The sequence below is a fragment of the Megalobrama amblycephala genome, linkage group LG12 (genome assembly GCF_018812025.1).
Source record: "Megalobrama amblycephala isolate DHTTF-2021 linkage group LG12, ASM1881202v1, whole genome shotgun sequence".
NCBI lineage: Eukaryota > Metazoa > Chordata > Actinopteri > Cypriniformes > Xenocyprididae > Megalobrama > Megalobrama amblycephala.
In genome coordinates, this window is record NC_063055.1 from 28,712,993 (window position 1) to 28,733,670 (window position 20,678).

Sequence of the window (20,678 nt, forward strand, 5' to 3'; positions counted from 1 at the left end):
CCTTTTGATATTATGGTATCATGCAGCTGATTCTTTCAATTCTCCTCATATTTCACAATAGAATTTCAGTGGAACTTTGAGGCTAGGATTTGGTTAATACAATGTTCCAGTCCTGCTATAATCCATGAGCTGACAAGAAACATCAACATGTCACTGTTTTTTGAATAGCACAATGTAATGTCAGAGCTTTTCCCTTGTCTGAATAGCTTATATGCATACTCCCAAAATTCTGTAAATAGTTTATGAAAAATCTGTGCAGTAGGCGCATCCGGTGGGCACTTCATGCTCAAAGTATACTTCAGTTTGATGTAAACACTTAGCATGTGTAGAGTTGAATACGTAGCCTTTCAAAGTACTTTGATAGCACGCTCACATGTGCACTAGAAAGATTCATCCTTGTGTCTGTGCTATTTGTCTCCAGAAATGATGACCAATAAAAATGTTTCCGAACTGCCCTCACAAAAGTGCTTGTCTGCGAGAAAGTCTGTTGTTGTTGCAGTATCTTGTAGTTTGTTGTTGTTCCAACTGTTTCTGTGAAACTTGAGTTAGCACGGTTAGAAAAATATGGCTGCACGTGTTCAGTATGATGGTGAAATGTAGTTCACTTGCACTGTATATATCCTAAAGTAGCCTAAGAGTAAAACTGAAGTATACTTTGGGTACATACACTCTAAAAAATGCTAGGTTAAAAACAACCCAAGTTGGGTTGAAAATGGACACACCCTGTGGTTGGGTTAAATGTTTACCCAACCTGCTGGGTAGTTTTATTTAACCCAACTATTGTTTAAAAATTACTATATTGCTTGCTTAAAATGAACCCAAAATATGTTGGAAATCAACATTTATTAATAGTTTTAATAAATGAACATTTAATCACAAGTTTAATGAATAATAATTAAACAATAAACATTTATTAAATTGCTTATTAATAAATGTTCACCTTTTGATTATTATTGTTGCCTCTAGTAATCTTTAATATCCTACCTATTTTGCGTTCATTTTAAGCCAGCCATAGTCATTTTAAAACAATAGTTGGGTAAACATTTAACCCAACTGCTGGGTTGTTTTTAAACCAGCATTTTTTTTAGAGTGTACTATGCTAATGACATCCAATGATAATCACATATTGTACATGTAAAAACTGAAGTAGGCCTATACTTTGGCCTTTATTGACTGATGAGGCCATGGGGAAGGAGTCGTCCTATTCATAAATGTAGGGGAACACTGAATAACTTCATAGGTCACATGACATGATCTTAATAGAGAATGTAGTATGTTCAGATTTATCTGATACCCAAACCAGTTCAGCGCAAATGCATACTTTATAATGGTTGGAAAGTTTTCATTTAGTCGTGACTACATTCACAATATAGCATGGCCTCTATATCTACAAAAATTGTAAGACATTTTACAATATGAATGATTTCTGATCAAATAATTTGTTGACATATACAGTTTGATAGGGAATTGAGATGTTTTTCTTACACTGTAAAAAAATAATAATGTAACCTATAAAAATGTGCACCATGCAACACTAATTTGACAGACTACATTGAAGTCTTATGATTTTACTACAAAATTACTAAATCAACCTTACACCAACAAAACGTTTAGTTTTAGGACTCTGTACTGAAAAAAAACCCTTAAAACTAAGAGATAAGATGGAGTAATCTGATGTAAACTAACTGGTTTAGTACATTTTTTAGTTGAATTGTATTTTTAGATTGAATTGACTACACAACAAAACTTCTAGTGTCAAGGGTCATGGAAGAAATAGCTTAAGTAACTCACATTTCACGTGGCAGGAATATGATCTCATCCCTCTGAGAGCCAACATGTGGTGGTTAACAAAAAAAGGTTGTAAGTTCAAACCCCAGGTGGTGGTCCCGCAGTCCATCCCTTTGCCCCAGGGGAATGCTAGTATGTAGTCTGAGCAAAGTCTGTCAAATTGAATTTGGAGGGTGCGAAAACCCCTAGCAACTCTTTCCGCAATCCGATTTAGACTCGACCTCTACACCTTGACAATGCGCTTAATTACGCGTTGAGAGTCTGAAAGGGGAGGGCTAATTGTGCACTTCTGCTGTAGGCTACACTAGAAGTTCAGTGATAAAAGCAAAGCCGCGCCGGTCGGGTTACAATGGCCAGACGAAAAGAGAAAGTTTGCTTGTGTATAAGTCTTCCGCTTATATGTATTATTGTAATTATTATTATTTGCGTGGCGCACTTTAACGAGGAGTGCGCTGAGGGACTTTACAAAAAAGCAGCAGTGGCAGCGGACTCGGAAACCTGTTCAAAGATCGGGCGGTGAGTGATGGTAGATAGGCTACATGGTTCCTTAATGCATCCTTCACTCTAAAATGTGTTATTAGTTTAGAAACAGTGTGCTTTCGGATAATTACTTTAAATGTTTTAGAACATACTTTAAAATCTAGCATCCAAACCTTTAAATCGAACATGCGTAATGATGAGGAATATCACTTTTTCCTGGAAAATGGCAACAAATAGGTTGTCGTAATCCTCTGTGATGGCTGGGTCAGGTAAATTTGAGGACATGAGTGGATAATGAGGTGAGATGTCCGGTTAGATGTACACAAAAGTTGGAAGTTAATTAGCTAAATAAGTATCTTCACTGCCTAGTAATCCTCTTGACGCAATCTCTGGGAAACTTTCCTTGACAACAACTGATCATTTAACTCCATAGCGCTAAATTCATCAGTATACGATTGCTTTAAAAGTATTTTATAGATTTAATTTTGTTGCTATAAAGAAAAGTCAATTTTTTTTTCTGTAGATTTATAGGACATATGGATGTTTTGAGGGACGTGGAAATAATTTGAAAAGTGGGTTTGCACATTTAGGAATTGGTCTTTGAAAGGTGATAGTCCTGTGGTTAGGAAGATAGAGTAATCATGATAGACGTTTTATATATGGATTATTTGCAAACATAAAAACTTTTGACGTGTCTTAAAGAGCTTTTGTTTTCCAAATTACTTCCTCTTGTGTGTTTTTCTTTTCTCCCTATATCGTCACCAATTAGCCTAGGGGTTGTTAAACTGGAGTAAAGGCAAAAAAAAAAAAAAGAAAAAGGGATTTGTCAAATTGTATTTATTGGCTGACAAAAGTTAATATAGATAACATATTTTAACGCAGACTACCAAATTATTGATCATACTGACATTACTGTTTAACTCTGCTTTTTGGAAATCATATATGATTAATTATGTTAGTTTTATTTTTTGACGGCAGTAAAAAATTATGATTTAATTCACACTAGAACTATTGGAGCTATTGCTTTTAGTATGATTTGGTCAAATTGTGTGTGCAGGTTTGATTGTGAGGTTCAAAATGTCTAGTGTGTAGTGAAACCTGAACACGGACAAGTGATCCAGACATCATAAAACGCAAACACACACACACACATGTTCGTTTTTGTGAATTGTGGGGACCTTCCATAGGCGTAATGGTTTTTATACTGTACAAACTGTATTTTCTATCCCCCTACACTACCCCTACCCCTAAACCTACCCATCACAGGAAACTGTGCACATTTTTACTTTCTCACAGAAACTTATTCTGTATGATTTATAAGCCTTTTGAAAACCTCTTCTTGTCCCGATATGTCACACAAACACGAACACACACACACACACACACACATCCCAGCATAAACACTCCTGAAATAAATTATTTGTTATTAAACTCACCTCTCAAAATTCCACTGTTTTTGTTCAGACAGTGCTAACTTAACTCTGATTGGCCATTGCGTTCAAGAAATCAACAGCTATTGCCATACACTGATCAACGCTGCAAAAACGCGTTGTAAATAGAAACCTTTGACGTTCTCCATACAAGAGCACAAACAGATAGGCTACAGTACTCACTGGATTGTTTGACAAATATGTTTTGCTAATATACTATATACAGAGATAATTAATCCTAGACCAGCCGTTTTGAGCAACTTATTCCTCTAAAAGCATAGAAGCAGCAAGCATAGAGTGAGAAAATTCCACACTAGACTCAAGTCCATGGACAGGGTGAGACTAATAGGCTACACTCGTTCTGTCCATGGGTGGCCCAGAGCAGAGGTGAACAGAAAAATCTGAACAGAATCCAGCAGGAGGAGAGGGAACAATCAAACTCGGTTTTCGGACCAAGTGTGGAAGCTGTATTAGAAATAATAATAATTGTAAAAATCACTGTACAAATAAATTTGAAATCAGTTGTGTCAAATAATAGCCCATTCACATCAACTTTAGCATCCGCTCCAACACACAATAATGTTCTGATTATTAGCCTATAAGCGGGCGTTGCAGTCATCCGCCGAGTTCTAAAGCAGGGTGGATTCTGATTGGCTGTCAATGTTTTTAACTTTCATCATCTGGGGGAGAAAAAAAAATCATTTCAAAGTGATTGCAACTATATATTTCCTCTGTGCCACTTTCATTATAGTTGAGGTGGATTCTGCTCTTCTTTTCAATTTTAATGATTTTTAGAACTATATCTGTATTGTTATTGTTATAGTTATTACCCTTTGTGTGAAACAGATATGCTGTCAATTTAGCACAAACTGAAACAAAACAAACCCAGTTACTTAATTTTGGAAACAACCTTTTTATATATTTTACATGATCGCTACAGCTGCCTTTAAATTTTAGTAAGGATTTTTTTTTTCTTTGCAGGAGATGATCATTTGGTATCAGAGTTTAAAACCCCCTGCCAAAGCTCATTTTCAGTCTTTTTTTCTCCTAGAGATATACTGCAGTCGGGTGGGTCAGCGGTAGATGGCGCCATTGCTACTTTACTGTGCACGTCAATCATAAATCCCCAGAGTATGGGCATTGGTGGAGGCTCTATCTTCACCATACGGGAAAAAAGTGGTGAGATTCATTCTACCTACCTTAAAGATCTAAAAGTACTTATTATTTCTGACGGTATAATGTATATTATTGTTATTATTTTTCAATATCTGTGTTATCTAGGCAAAGTGAGAATAATCAATGCCAGAGAGACTGTCCCAAAAGCTTTTAAAACAGACCTTCTTGCCACATGCCCAACAACAATACATCCAGTGGAAGGTGACAGTGTGTTAAGATGGATGAGCTTTTGTTTCTTGCATCCACACAAAGAATTGTTTCTATCACACATGATTGAACAAAATATGTGAACAAAATAGTGTAAATAAAGTGTTACTTTTTAAAAACTATTTGAAATAAGATACTTATAGTTAAATATGTGCCCCTTTGGAAAAGATGCAATGCACTATTGCTTTCTTTAATTACAGACCTTGTTATGCATTTCACAGGAAGTAGCCTTCTCATTTTTCATAACTATATTCATAGTGCACTGAGCACTTGAAGCACATTTGATAGCTATAGTTTCTCTCTCTCTCTCTCTATAGGAACTCACTGGATTGGTGTCCCGGGTGAAATCCGTGGCTATGAGCGAGCTCATCAACTGTATGGACGTCTGCCGTGGGCCAGTTTATTTCAGCCCACTATCAAGATGGCTAGAGAGGGCGTCCCCATTCCTTATGTGCTCTCTCGATTTTTGTCAGTTCTTTTAAAGGAGAATGCAGACTCACCACTACGGTAACACATGTACTCCCATTCAGAATGAATTCAGACTCATAATGTTCACTTTAACACCAAAAGCTTTTTTTTTTTTTATGAATTCTTTTACATTCATATAAGACCGAAAAAGTCACCTGGATGTGTGTGTTTTTTTTATAGCAAGTTATTCCAGAATGAACAAGGTGAGCTATTGAAAGAGGGGGACATAGTAAGATTTGAGAAACTTGCAGATACACTTGAGATCATTGCAGAACGTGGGGCGGATGCTTTTTACACTGGAGACATCGCCAAGCAACTTGTCAGTGATATACAAACTGCAGGTGATTCAAAATGTCACTCTCTACAATTCTGATTTCTATAAATATCCATGAATCATTATTTACTGTGTATTTCAGGTGGAACAATTTCTCTGGAGGACTTGAGTTCGTTCAAGGCATCTGAATCAGATGCCTGGGAAATTAATCTAGAAGAGTATGATATGTACTTTCCTCCACCGCCAGCAGGGGGAGCTACACTTAGCTTCATACTCAACACCATGCTAGGTGGGAAAACTAATTAACCCGTTCGTCCTTTATTAGTAGTACTTGGCAAGCATCACTATTATTGTTGTTCATATTTAAGTTTAATGATTAAAGTATTAAACTTTGGTGCAGAAATTCTTCCTGAACCATTTGTGCTACAGATATTTTATTGCTGTTCAAAAGTTTGGAGTTGGTAAGATTTAGCTCATCATGCTAAGCAAGGCTGCATTTATTTGATCAAAAATACAGAAAAACAGTGATATTGTTAAATATTTGAACAATTTAAACTGTTAAATGTTTTCTACACTACTCTTGTTTCTAGTCAAAATGTCTAAAAGTTAAATCAAGAAGCATTTTCTAGACAAGTAAAAATAATTTTCTTGTTTTCAGGAAAAATAAGTGAAAATTAAGTTTTTCCTTAAAACAAGCAAAATAATCTGCTAGTGGGGTAAGCAAAATAATCTTATTTCAAACCAAAAATAAACTATATAATCTTGTTTTCAGTTTGGATTAAAGGGTTAGTTCACCCAAAAATGAAAATTCTGTCATTTATTACTCACCTTCATGCCATTCCACACCTGTAAGACCTTCATTAATCTGCGGAACACAAATTAAGATATTTTAGTTGAAATCCGATGGCTCCGTGAGGCCTCCATAGGGAGCAATGACATTTCCTCTCTCAAGATCCATAAAGGTACTAAAAACATATTTAAATCGGTTCATGTGAGTACAGTGGCTCTTTATTAATATTATAAAGCGATTATTTTTGGTGTGCCAAAAAAAAACAAAATAACGACTTATTTAGTGATGGCCGATTTCAAAACACTGCTTCGATACACTGATTCATTTATGATCCGATGCTTCCTGAAGCAGTGTTTTGAAATCGGCCATCACTATATAAGTCGCTATTTTGTTTTTTTTGGCTCACCAAAAATATTCTCGTCGCTTTATAATATTAATATTGAGCCACTGTACTCACATGAACCGATTTAAATATGTTTTTAGTACCTTTATGGATCTTGAGAGAGGAAATGTCATTGCTCCCTATGGAGGCCTCACGGAGCCATCGGATTTCAACTAAAATATCTTAATTTGTGTTCTGATTAACGAAGGTCTTACGGGTGTGGAACGGCATGAGGGTGAGTAATACATGACAGAATTTTCATTTTTGGGTGAACTAACCCTTTAAGATTATTTTGTTTACCCCATTGGCAGATTATTTTGCTTGTTTTAAGGAAAAACTCACTTAATTTTGACGTATTTTTCCTAAAAACAAGAAAATAATTTTTACTTGTCAAGAAAATGCTTCTTGATCTAGTAATTTTTTAGATATTTGGACTGGAAACAAGAACAGCATTTTTTTGCAGTGTATAAGCTGAATTTTCAGCAGCCATTACTTCAGAGTCACACAGTCCTTCACAAAATTATTCTAATATGCTGATTTGATGTTAAAAACATTTCTTAATTGTGCTGCTTAATATTTTTGTGGAAACTATAATACATTTATGAATAGAAAGTTCAAAAGAACAGCGTCTATTTGAAATAGAGACATTTCTAACAATGTATAAAGCATTTGCTGTCATTTTTGATCAATTTAATGAATCCTTGCTGAATAAAAATATTAAGTCCTTTAAAAAATTACTGACCCCAAACTCTTGAATGGTGGCGTATAGGAACCAGAATATCATGCACTGCAAAAAATTCTTTATTTAGTTTTTGTCTTGTTTCTAGTCCAAATATCTAAAAATTCTTAAATCAAGAAGCATTTAGTAAAAACTACTGTCTTGTTTTCAGAAAAAATAAGTCAAAATTAAGTGAGTTTTTCTTTAAAACAAGCAAAATAATCTGCCAATGGGGTAATCAAAATAATCTAATTTCAAACCGAAAACAAGATCATTTTGCTTACCCCACTGGCAGATTATGTTGCTTGTTTTAAGGAAAAACTTGACTAATTTTTTTCTGAAAACAAGACAATTTTTATTTGTTTAGAACATGCTTCTTGATTTAAGAATTTTTAGATATTTGGACTGGAAACAAATAACAAATTTTGTAGTCAGATGTGTTTTGGTGCTCTGTGGTATCCTTTAAAAGATTAATATATCGTTTCTTTGATTATATTAATGATCATTTTAACAAAAGCTTTTTTTTTGTTGTTGTTTCTAAACTCTTACACTGCTTATATTTTCTGTGCTCCTTAGGTTTTAATCCAAGTCCTTCATCTCTGAAGGGGGATGAGAAGATCTTAACATTCCAGCGTTACGTAGAAACCTGTAAATTTGCCAACGGTCTTAAGAAGTTCATGAAAGATCCCAACTTTTCCTCTCAAACGGTAGGTTCAGTCGTTTGTTTTACATATTATACTTCTCAGTAAGCGTTATAGGCATGATACCATTGGTCAGGCTCTGCTTTAGTAACTCAACAGAAACATTACAGTCATTACACTCTCTGGAGGCACTGGTGTAATCTGCTATAATGACTTAAGTGCTGTGTTCTGGGTGATCATTACTGCAGGCAGTAGAGTACAGCACAGCAACACTGCCATTATTGATGGCAACCCACTGGTTGGCACACATAAAGTCATGCATTAGTTCATCATCCTCGACGTTCTGTGTGGCTTGAATAGGAGGCAGTTGAGATCATTCAGAAGCATTTTGCGGACAAAGTGAGAGAAAAAATCAGCCCTGACCACACTTATGATGCCAGCTACTACAACGTCACTCCATACCTGGACTCACATGGCACCACTCATGTGTCTGTGCTCGCTGAGGATGGGATGGCGGTATCTGTGACCAGCACCATCAACCACATGTGTGTGCACTCAAACATCATTCAGACCATATATGCAAGCTTTAAAACACAATAAGATAATATTGTCTTGATATTATTACTTTATTGATAAATGCAATGCTATACTGGAGTAAAATGGTATCTTAGAAATGATCAAAACTGATTAACTTTTCTTTCTTCTCAGATTTGGATCCAGAATTTTTTCCTCCAAAACAGGAATCCTGCTTAACAATGAACTTGTAGACTTCTGTGGAAAAACAGACCAGATTCATGCTGGTTAGTAAACCTTCAAAAATGGCTGATTTCTGACATATACAGCTCCCAAAATGAATGGAATATTTCAGTATTGATAAACATTCTGTCCACATTTGCAGTTGCAACAGGACACTTAAAAGTGGATACACACTGTTTTTTTAGGGATGCACAATATATCGGTACCATTTTAGTTAAAGGGGGGGTGTCACACACAGTTTCTGCCAATCTCATGTTAATCTTGAGTACATATAGAGTAACATTGCATCCTTCATATCTCCGAAAAGTCTTTAGTTTTATTATATTTATAAAAGATAGATACGCGGTACCGAGTTTTTCCGAAAAAAGCCGAGCTCCTGGAGGCGTGCCGTGGGCAGAGCTAAAGAGTCACGAGCGTGCGCAGCTTTTGCGTAGAGTTAGCTGCGACATCATTATAAATAAAAAGGGAACAAAAACGTTTGTGTTGATTACATTTTATGCACTTGCGCGCCGATTGCCAAAAAAACACTGACATCTGATGCAGCTTTACTCACCGCCTGTGATCAGCAAATCCAGCGCCGAACTGGGACTTGTTTACAAAACATTTGTCACCGAAATTCCAGGAACAAACAAACATACGTGCACAACTCCATTGCTGCCCCGGAAAAAAACTTTCTCCACTGTTCCCTTAATGCTGGGTTTTTTGGAAAGCTAAAAAAAGGTAATCTTTCCCTCACAACCAAAAACACACTCCTTTGGTGACAGGAGCTGCATCTCATTTCGGAGGCTGCATCCCCCGGAGGTCGCATTTGAAGGCTGAATACGTCATCAAGGATGTCATATTTAAGAAAAGTAACTAATAAAAATGACTGATATTCTTTGTGAGGTGTAAAATACTGTCTTTATTACGTAGCAATCTAATGGTTATTTTTCTTAAATGAGACTGCCTCGATGATGTTTGCAGCCTTCAAAGGGTGCAGCTCCTGAATTGGGACACAGCCGTTGTTGAAAAATCTCTCGGCTTCCATATCCCTAACGAAACGCGTTGATGGGCGTGCTCTTGCTCTTGCTCTTGCTCTGGGTGATGTGTGTGTGTGTGTGTGTGTGTGGATGTGTGTGTGTGTGTGTGTGTGTGTGTGTGTGTTTGCACGCTTATCAGGGAGAAGTGCCTATACACAAAATTCCGCCCTTTTATGATGTCATAAAGACCATACTCGAAAAAAATTTGGCGAAACATGCCCACAACCAGAAGTTGTATATTTGGCACAGAAATATAATTGTGTTTTGAAACTTTGGCCATGTTTAGAATGAGAATGCAAATCTTTAACAGTGTATATAAGTCAGAATGCATGAAATGTCATTACACCCCCCCCCCCTTTAAGTCAAGTCAAGTCACCTTTATTTATATAGCGCTTTTTACAATGTAGATTGTGTCAAAGCAGCTTTACATTGATAACTGGTACATTTTGGCTGCACAGCAGCTCAGATCAAAGCACTGTTGAATGTCAAATGTCAAGTGTCCCCAACTAAGCAAGCCAAAGTCAACAGCGGCAAGGAACCTAAACTCCAACAGGTGATATCAGGTGGCAAACAGGTGGCAAATAGGTGTTAAAATGGAGAAAAAAAAACCTTGGGAGAAACCAGGCTTTTTTTCTCCATTTTAACAGCCAACATTATAGATTTTTTATTTACCGGTATCGGACGATATTGGATATTTAATTGTGCATGCTAATTTCCACTATTTTTACATGTAGATTACCTGTGCTGCTCACTTAAAAAACTAATAGACTGATTTTTTTTTTTTTTATATTGTCTCTAAATATATATATATATATATATATATATATATATATATATATATATATATATATATATATATATATATATATATATATATATATATAGCTAGTACAGTGGTTCTCAACTCCAGTCCTCGGGACCCACTGCTCTGCACATTTTGTATGTCTCTCTTATATGACACACTCAATTCAGTTCATGCAGACTCTCCTAATGAGCTGATGATCTAAATCAGGTGTGTTAAATAAGGGATACATACAAAATGTGCAGAGCAGTGGGTCCCGAGGACTGGAGTTGAGAAACACCGAGCTAGTAAATTTCACCAATGCAAGAAACACATTGTAATAAATGTGAAATTTTGAAGTAGAAAAACTGAAATAGTTTTCTTGTAAAACATACTCCAGTAATCTTTGTTTTATTTACAAACTTCAACTACTTACAACTTACAGTGTCTTTACACTGATTAACAGTTAATGTAATCTTTAGAAAATCTCAAACTTCATATCCATTTTTCATCTGTACATTGTATTGTTGCGATGCCTCAATTTGTTTGCAATATTTAAATGATTGAATTTAGTTTTTGGTGTTTTATTTTTAATTTAGACAAAACAGTACAGAATTTTAATCTCTGTCATTCATCACTTATCAGACATAATATAAACATAATTAAAAAGCTTATCTGTATCATCTATAATTTAAAAAAAAATATATAGCCACATGACTTAAAGGGTTAGTTCACCCAAAAATGAAAATAATGTCGTTTATTACTCACCCTCATGCCGTTCCACACCCATAAGACCTTCATTAATCTTCGGAACACAAATTAAGATATTTTTGTTGAAATCCGATGGCTCAGTGAGGCCTGCATGACACTTCCTCTCTCAAGATCTATTAATGTACTAAAAACATATTTAAATCAGTTCATGTGAGTACAGTGGCTCAATATTAATATTATAAAGTGACGAGAATATTTTTGGTGCGCCAAAAAAAAAAAAAAATAACGACTTACATGGTGATGGCCGATTTCAAAACACTGCTCCATGAAGCTTCGGAGCACAATTGAATCAGAGTGTCGAATCTGCAGTTCGGAGCGCCAAAGTCACGTGATTTTAGCAGTTTGGTGGTTTGACACGTGATCCGAATCATGATTCGACTCTCCGAATCTTCCTGAAGCAGTGTTTTGAAATCGGTCATCACTATATAAGTTGTTTTGTTTTGTTTTTTGCAGCACCAAAAATATTCTTGTCGCTTTATAATATTAATATCGAAGCACTGTACTCACATGAACTGATTTAAATATGTTTTTTGTACATTAATGGATCTTGAGAGAGGAAATGTCATTGCTGGCTATGCAGGCCTCACTGAGCCATTGGATTTTAACAAAAATATCTTAATTTGTGTTCCGAAGATGAACAAAGGTCTTACGGGTGTACATTGTCTCGGTGTAGAGTGGGATTCCCAACATCAAAAATATTGATTTAGACAGCTTCACAGCTCAAATAATAAATGGATTTGTAAGAAATAATTCTTGTAAGTGCTTTGATGAAAACACAAATGCTGTCGATAAAGTTTAACTTGTACCGAATATTCCTTTGAATAAGAATGTAAGGATAGAATATTTTGACACTGTGGATTTGTGGTCTAAGTATCTGTTCTGTGTGTATCTATGTGAAGGTGAGCAGCCGCCTTCCTCCATGTCTCCAGTGATCCTTTACTCCCGATCTCAGAAACACATCGTGGTCATAGGAGCCTCAGGGGGCAGTATGATCACCACCGGGGTGGCGCTGGTAAGTTTCATCTGCACTTTTAGGGCCAGATTTACTAAACAGGGCAAATTAGCATTATCCCATAGAAGAGCTGATGGAGTGGAAAGTTCTGCAGGTGATCTGACAATGTTCAAATTCAACACAGACGCAGCAGCTCATGTCAAAATGACAATTTTCACCTGTGATTTGGAGCCAAATTACAGGGGGATAAAATGACTTTAGAAAGATGGCAGCATCCTTATTTTTTTTACACAGAGATTGGTAAATCTGTTCGTAAAATCTATTGACTTTCGTGATCTTTGTTGCATTATTTACCAACGGTGACAGTTCAAAAATGGGAAAAAGCACTTCTTGTGTTTTTCCCCTGAAGTTTGCATGCCTGTAACTCAATAAGTATCTTAATATACTTTTAGATTCTGGTTCTTAAATTTTTTATTTATTTTGATGTCTTATTTTTTAAGGTCCAATATGGATCATTCATTTCCAGATATATGGGGATCTCAGTGTGGCTCCATGAGTAAATTGGTCAATTGTACACATTTTCAGTGGCCAAAAACCAAATGTGGTTCACTTTGCATACAGCTGATACTTTTTTCTTTTAAAGAGGAACAACTGAAGAACAAATAATGTTGAAACTAGAAATGTATCTTGTTCTTTATATCAAATCAGCTGCAAAGAACATTCTTGTCTGAGTGCTGTTAATATTGCTTGTCCAAAGTTCAAAAATGTATTAAAGGGGACCTATTATGCCCCCTTTTACAAGATGTAAAATAAGTCTCTGATATCCCCAGAGTGTGTATGTGAAGTTTTAGCTCAAAATACTATACAGATAATTTTTTATATCTTGTTGAAAATGCCACGTTTAGGGAATGAGCCAAAACGCGCTGTTTTTGTGTTTGTCCCTTTAAATGCAAATAAGCTGGTGCTCCCGCCCCCCTTTTCAGATGAGGGCGGAGTTTATAGAGCTCGAGCTCCAGCATGACAGCAATAACAAAACAGGTCAGCAGTTTTGCATCTGTCTGGCAAGCAATATCCCTTGATTGGCTGCTCTGTTCTGATGTGCTGGCCTTTGCAATTAAACATTCCACTATTAGTACAAGCCTGATATCTTTACAGAAAACATACTCGATTTAAAAGTCAGTCATCCGATTGTACTGTGCATAATAAATTAGCATTTATGAATTACACAGACGGGAAGCATAAATATAATAATATAGCTGGTCTCATGGTGTCATCGCGTGCTATCACAAACTTTATGGGCCCTATTTTAACGATCTAAACGCAAAGTGTAAAGCGCACGGCGCAGGTGCACTCAGGGCGTGTCCAAATCCACTTTTGCTATTTTAACGACGGAAAAACGGTCCGTGCGCCGGGGCGCATTTTTGAAATGGGTTGTCCCTATTCTCTTAATGAGTAATGGGCGTAACGTTCAATAAACCAATCAGAGTGTCATCTCCCATTCCCTTTAAGAGCGAGATGCGCTCGCGCCATGGCGGACTGCTATTTACATGACGTGCATGCGATGAGGCAGTTAATATATATGTGTGTGTATTGGCACGATTGTTCAATTAATTAGCCAATTTTGTTCATCATTATAAGTAGTAATAGGCTGAATTGAAAATAGGTAGCCTAATTCTAATACATGCAATGACTATTCATCATTACATTTTTATATTTATGTAGCCTACACAATAATATTCTTTTACACTGTAATCCTTTTGTTTTTAATATTTGGCATGTTTGTGTGATGCGCATCCCTGTGTGTAATAAGCAAAGTCAACGCGCACTGTAGACGCGCCCAGAGGCGCAGTTTCTACCAATGCGCTCTAACAAAAAAAATATTGCCCCATTGACTTTAGACTTTAGACCAGGTTTGAGTTGGTCTATGGCGCAGTCTATTTTCAGCTCCTTAAAATAGCAATGCGCGGGCAATGCGCCTGAACACACCTCTTTTTTAGACCAGCACGCCCATGGGCGCACTAACTGGCGCAAATGCATTTACTAATTTAAGGACGTGGCGCTGAACTGGAAAACGCGAACGGCGCCGGACTCAAATTAGCAAACACACTTGCGCTGCGCCTTGCGTCACATTGCGCCAGGTGTATTATAGGGCCCTATAAGTCCCACGTGATTATGAGCTTGACAAATTCAAGCGATCAACTTCACATTGCTTTTATATGCATTTTTTAACTACCACATTCCTATTAACGATCATTCTGGTTGCACGTGAAGGCAGCGTCAGTGAAAACAGACGGACAATGGTAGCTTTAGCAACATTAGCCTTACAGAGTGCCAAGAAGCTCTTTCAGAAAGGCGATTTGGAAAACAAACACGTGATACTTACTTCTGGAGGTGTAGCTGGGTCACGAACAGTTGGCACTGCTCCATCCTTCAGGAGCAACTTTTGTACAAAACCTGCTTTATACTGATCCTCTTTCACAAAGTCCGGTGTAAAATGATTTGCGCAGACATAAACGAATTTCGGTAGTTGAGGAGCATTTTCTTCGAAAACAAAATTAATCCACCTCGTCTTCAGCGGCTCAGATTTCGGGAGTAAATGGAGAGAGCTATGTGGATTAAAGGTGCCCTAGAATTAAAAATTGAATTTACCTTGGCATAGTTGAATAACAAGAGTTCAGTTCATGGAAAAGACATACAGTGAGTCTCAAACTCCGAACAGGCGAATCTCAACATAACACCAACTGTTACGTAACAGTCGGGATCATTAATATGTACGCCCCCAATATTTGCATATGCCAGCCCATACTCATTCAGAATCAAATGTAAACATCAAAATAAATACCATACTTACACGATTAGACATGCTGCATGATGAACACTTTGTAAAGATCCATTTTGAGGGTTATATTAGCTGTGTGAACTTTGTTTATGCTGTTTAAGGCAGTCGCGAGCTCTGTGGGTGGGGAGCACGAGGATTTAAAGGGGAAGCAGCCTGAATCGGCGCATATATAATGATGCCCCAAAATAGGCAGTTAAAAAAATGAATAAAAAAAAATCTATGGGGTACTTTGAGCTGAAACTTCACAGACACATTCAGGGGACACCTTAGACTTATATTACATCTTTTGAAAACACGTTCTACGGCACCTTTAATATATCCAGCAACAGAACACCTAAAACGCTTGGGAGACGTTCAGTACAGTAATGGCGGACTGTGTACAACTGGCTGTGAACTCGCTCAGGGCGGTTCTATGTTAAAACAGCAGTGTCTGTCAACATTCGTGGGCGGGGCCTGTGGCTAATGTGACGTCACGTCACATTGTCAGGAACCTGGAAACAGCTTGTTCTGAAACACTGCTTATGATTTATGGGGATTAAAAAAAAGGAGTGGGTGGATTTTCATCATTATAGGGTGGTTGTGTACACACACTGCCAACACACATTTATGTCCAAACACCATGTAAAAGTGAATTTTGCATAATAGGTCCCCTTTACAGATAACTCAATATGATTTTAGATTCTGGCTGTTAAACCTTTCTTTTGAAATCTTCATTTTCAAGGCCCTGTATAATTGATTCCCATTGATATGGGTATCTCAAAGTGGCTCCGTGTTCAAATTGTTGAATTTTACATATGGTCAATAAATTATGTTGTAAATTAATTTATAAATTATGTTGTAACTAGAAATGTAAGAACACAAGAAGTGTTTTTTTCCCAATTTTGAACTGCACCGTTGGCATGTAATGCAACAAAGACTGCTAATGTCAACAGATTTCAACCTCCAAATCTCAGGTGAAAATTGTAAAATTGTCAATTGACCTCTGCTTGAGTTGACACGGAATGACACATACCAGCAACTACAGTCGCATCAAACGCAAAATGGATTAAAGTGCTGCATCTGAAATCACATACTGTACTACATTTGGTTTGAAACTTACTTTGTGACAATTAAAAAGTACATTGTATTTAGTATCAACGTGTGTAGTATGAATGGAATTCTGCCGTACAATATCTGTCGGCACTGTCATGTCGTGTTGTCACTGTCACGTGACATCAGTTGCGTCGCTTTGCCGCCATTCACAACATGGGCTCATGGGATATTAAAGTGTCCATTGAATGTGCACTTCAGTATCTCTGCGGAAGTAGAAGGTCATCGTGTTTGGGTGCTGTTTTTCGAATACTCTAATATTTGTATTCAGACATACAACTCTGCGTACTATTTTTCACATACTCTATAGTAGGGAAGTATTCGAATTCGGGTGCAGCAATACTTTGTTAAATGTGTTAAATAATGATGCAAATACCAGTAAATTGACAACAGCAAACCTTAAAAAATCATGTTGTTATCGCTTTTTATCGCTAATTTTTCACTGCATGTCTTTAGTAAATCCTGACAGTAGTTTTTTAACACCAAGAGAGGGTTTGCGCTGGTGCAAGCTGTTAGTATAAATCTGGCCCTTAAACTGAACAATTTTAACGCGTTGTGCTTTAGTAATCCAACTCTGGCTGAAACCCCTCTGGCTAGACTCTCATGAACTTCCTGTGGTTCGGCAAGTCGCTGCAGGATTCCATCGATGCCCCTGTGGTCTATGTGGACTCCAAAAATGTTCTCAGCTTTGAGCCCTTGTTTGATGAGGTAAATAGATACAAATGTCCCTGTAGTAAATTGTTTGTAAAGGATCAAGTTAAATTTTCAAGCCACTTTTATCTCTTTTCTTCCTCAGATAGTTTTGGAATCACTTAACAAGATTGGGCACAAAGTCAAAATCCCACAGATGTTTTATAATGTGGTTAATGCAATATCAAAGGAAAACAACTGCATAGTGGCCGTATCTGACTCACGGAAAAAAGGAAAAGCTGCAGGATATTGACCTGGATTGCAGCTGGAGACTAATTCACACCAGCTCTCTCAACTCTGCTTGATGCATCTGTACAGTGTTTGGATGAAATGCACTGGACAGATGACAAACTGACAAATAATATCAAGCACCACCAATATGTGAAGTTTTGGCATTTTATTGTTAACGTGTGTTGTAAATATACATGTTGTTTTATCTATGTATGTATGTATCTATCTATCTAAACAACATATGTGTGTGTGTGTGTGTGTGTGTGTATATATATATATATATATATATATATATATATATATATATATATATATATATATATATATATATATATATATATATATATAGTATGTAAATGTTATTTTCTAATAGTGTGCAACACCACTTTAGGGACACACTTTTAAAAAATAACTTTGTGTACAAAACTTATATAATATGAGTTAATTTTTGCACAGAACTGTCTAAAAGGGCAAGTATACAATACTGTCCGACTGTTTGGGGTCTGGAGGATTTTTTTTTTTTTTTTTTTTGAAAAATTAATACTTTTATTCAGCACTGATGAAATAAAGTGATCTAAAGTGACAGTAAAGACATAGTAAAGTAAACTTTGTCAAAGAATCCTGAAATCCTGAATTTTTTTAAGCAGCACAGCCGTTTTTCAACATTAATAATAATAAGAAATGTTTTTGAGCAGCAAATCATCATATTAGAATGATTTCTGAAGGATCATGTGACACTGAAGACTGGAGTAATGATGCTAAAAATTCAACTTTGCATCACAGGAATGAAATACATTTTAAAATATATTAAATAGAAAATCAAATAAATGCAGCTTTGGTAAGCATTAAAAAAACTTACTGTTTTTTTTTAACATAAAAACCTTTTTGAATGGCCCCAAACTTTTGAATGGTATAGTGTATGTCACATTTATTTCTAAAACTAAAAACACTGGCAAACATTTTTCAAGTTTGTTATTTTCAGGTTCAGTGTCTTTCTTTCATAGTTATATATTGATAAAAGTTCTTTCTTTCTATTTTATGAAGGTTAAACAAACAGAAATGAAGCAACATTTGTACCAACTACAACAGATTTTTTTACATCTAATTTGTTGAAAGATTTTCTCAATTTTGTGAACTTTTTTTCATTATAAATTTCATTGCTAAAAAATTCACAACTGATCTTTGAGTATTTAAATCCTCACCTTTGTATGTCATTAGAATATAAAAAAAAAACTGTAACTTTAAAATACTTCAATGAAAATGTTTGATATGTAAAATATTACTGTGAAAAATAAATGTTCGAATGTTAAAAGAGTTGTGCATGCTAATATTCTTACCAAAGTATCGTACGTTATAATGTATAATATTCTGTTCTCTATTCTCATCTAATATTAGCTGAAACACATTTCCAAATTGCCCTTCAAAACACATGTGCCCAGGGGCCCTGAGTATAATATAACATATCTGTGATTATTTTTACTTGGTTGTTGTTTGAAAAACCCATATCTGAATTGATTTTAAATTAGATTTGCAATTAGATTGTATCAAAACATTTGTAATGGTGTACAAAAGGACATACAGGCTCTTCAAAAAGTCTTACAGTCACATTATTGATTGTGTGGATTGCTGACCGCCTGTCACAGGTTCTTGGCAACTCTCAATAGCTCTGAAGTGTGCAGATGGATGATCAAAGGGAATGTTTAGCTCAGCTGCTCACCAATGATGCCTCCACAGCAAGACACCAGGCATTTCTTTATAATTAACGTCCAAAGCCCTGAAAATAGGATGCGTCTGACTCATGAAAATGCACAGCGAGATCCCATCGGAGGCTATGAACAATGTGAGTGATTGCATTAGCTTTGGCATCATGATCGGAAAGATAAACAGAGCATTATGAGCTCTAGCTATTCCGGAGCACAAGAATAAACGTTGTCGTGTAATCGCTTGGCAAAAGCAGCTAGCATAACTTGAGTGCCAGTCAGCAAACCCTTAGAGCCTGCCGTCTGTGCAAGCCTAAAGCCCAGTCATTTCCATTTGAAGTCCACAGGGGAGCTTTAGTCCTGATTCTGCCTGCTGGTACCCAAATCTTTCTTACTCTCATTCCTTTATGCTTTCCATCCTGGAGCTGAGAGCATATGGAAGCCAGAGGGTTTCCTATCTGACAGTAGAATAATAGCATCTACACTGAATCATCTCTCCTCAGGCCAAACTTACAGCCATCCTCAGCAACCGGCAGCTGGGGGACAATACAGCTGTCAGACGCGTGTGTGCTTTTGGACGTTGCCTTTTGTGTGTCAATCAGTGGATTTCCTTAGTTTTCAGTTCATTCAAAGTATGAATGTGCTCCTGAAACTCTTTGACGGAACATTCATGAGCGCTTCAGAATCTTAACAAAGCCACTCCACATTCAGTTATGAGCATTCACTGGTGACCACACTCAGTCAGTGAGCAGCTTCAGGGCTGTTGTAGAAAATAACACATCCTTGAATATTTTTATCCTGTCTCTTCCCAGCTGAGATAAGTCAACAAGGAAATTTATGCAAATCACACACAGACAAAGCCTGAGGCACTTCACTTACATGTTTTTACAGGCTGCTACTGCATTATGGAGTAAAGCTTAATAAAATAAAAACATGTCAAATAAAGGTTATACACTTTTTTATATAAAAAATATACATATGCTGCCTTTCTAAAGTTGGTGTATATGATTATTTAATGTTTTGAAAGGTCTCTTATGCTCACAAGGCTGCTAATATGCTGATTTGCTTCTGAAGAAACATTTCTTATTATTATCAATGTTGAAAACAATATTTTTTTGTGGAAACCATGATACTTTTTCCAGGATTCTTTACTTTTTTTCCAGGATATCTTACTGACCCCAAATGTTTAAACAATAGGCTACAGTGCCCTCCACAAATATTGGCACCCTTAGTAAATACAAACCCGATTCCAAAAAAGTTGGGACACTGTACAAATTGTGAATAAAAAAGGAATGCAATAATTTACAAATCTCATGAACTTATATTTTATTCACAATAGAATATAGATATATCAAATGTTGAAAGTGAGACATTTTGAAATGTCATGCCAAATATTGGCTCATTTTGGATTTCATGAGAGCTACACATTCCAAAAAAGTTGGGACATGCAGTAATAAGAGGCCGAAAAAGTTAAATGTACATATAAGAAACAGCTG

General features: G+C 36.3%; 2 protein-coding genes across 4 annotated transcripts in view; one reads left to right on the top strand and one right to left on the bottom strand.

The window, feature by feature from the left end:
- asphd2 (aspartate beta-hydroxylase domain containing 2) overlaps positions 1–2,575 on the bottom strand; it is a 16,840-nt gene extending 14,265 nt beyond the window's left edge. The window contains exon 1 of one of the 2 annotated variants that reach the window (XM_048210395.1): positions 2,442–2,575. The gene's annotated coding sequence lies outside the window, so the exon portion shown is untranslated. Of the gene's footprint in view, positions 1–1,791; positions 1,923–2,441 lie in introns of those variants that run through there. The other variant, XM_048210396.1, reaches the window with a different exon arrangement.
- Positions 1,971–18,011, top strand: ggt5a (gamma-glutamyltransferase 5a). Of its 2 annotated transcripts, XM_048210389.1 has the most exons (12): positions 1,971–2,304; positions 4,750–4,877; positions 4,980–5,075; positions 5,399–5,588; positions 5,730–5,890; positions 5,966–6,112; positions 8,290–8,420; positions 8,715–8,899; positions 9,063–9,154; positions 12,581–12,693; positions 17,159–17,269; positions 17,358–18,011. In XM_048210389.1, the coding sequence occupies exons 1-12, from the start codon at positions 2,138–2,140 to the stop codon at positions 17,502–17,504; spliced, it is 1,668 nt and encodes a 555-aa protein (XP_048066346.1). In that variant the 5' UTR covers positions 1,971–2,137; the 3' UTR covers positions 17,505–18,011. The 2 variants fall into 2 exon arrangements, with proteins under 2 accessions (XP_048066346.1, XP_048066347.1); XM_048210390.1 differs by lacking the exon at positions 17,358–18,011 and having other exon boundaries at positions 17,126–17,260.
- The last annotated feature ends 2,667 nt before the right edge of the window (positions 18,012–20,678 follow it).

What these genes read in the sequence shown, in the direction of transcription:
- ggt5a (XM_048210389.1), top strand. Translation starts at nt 2,138, where the DNA reads ATGGCCAGACGAAAAGAGAAAGTTTGCTTGTGTATAAGTCTTCCGCTT. An exon ending in AACAATACATCCAGTGGAAG is followed by an intron (nt 5,076 to 5,398) that starts GTGACAGTGTGT and finishes CTCTCTCTATAG; the next exon opens with GAACTCACTGGATTGGTGTC. An exon ending in AACAGACCAGATTCATGCTG is followed by an intron (nt 9,155 to 12,580) that starts GTTAGTAAACCT and finishes ATCTATGTGAAG; the next exon opens with GTGAGCAGCCGCCTTCCTCC.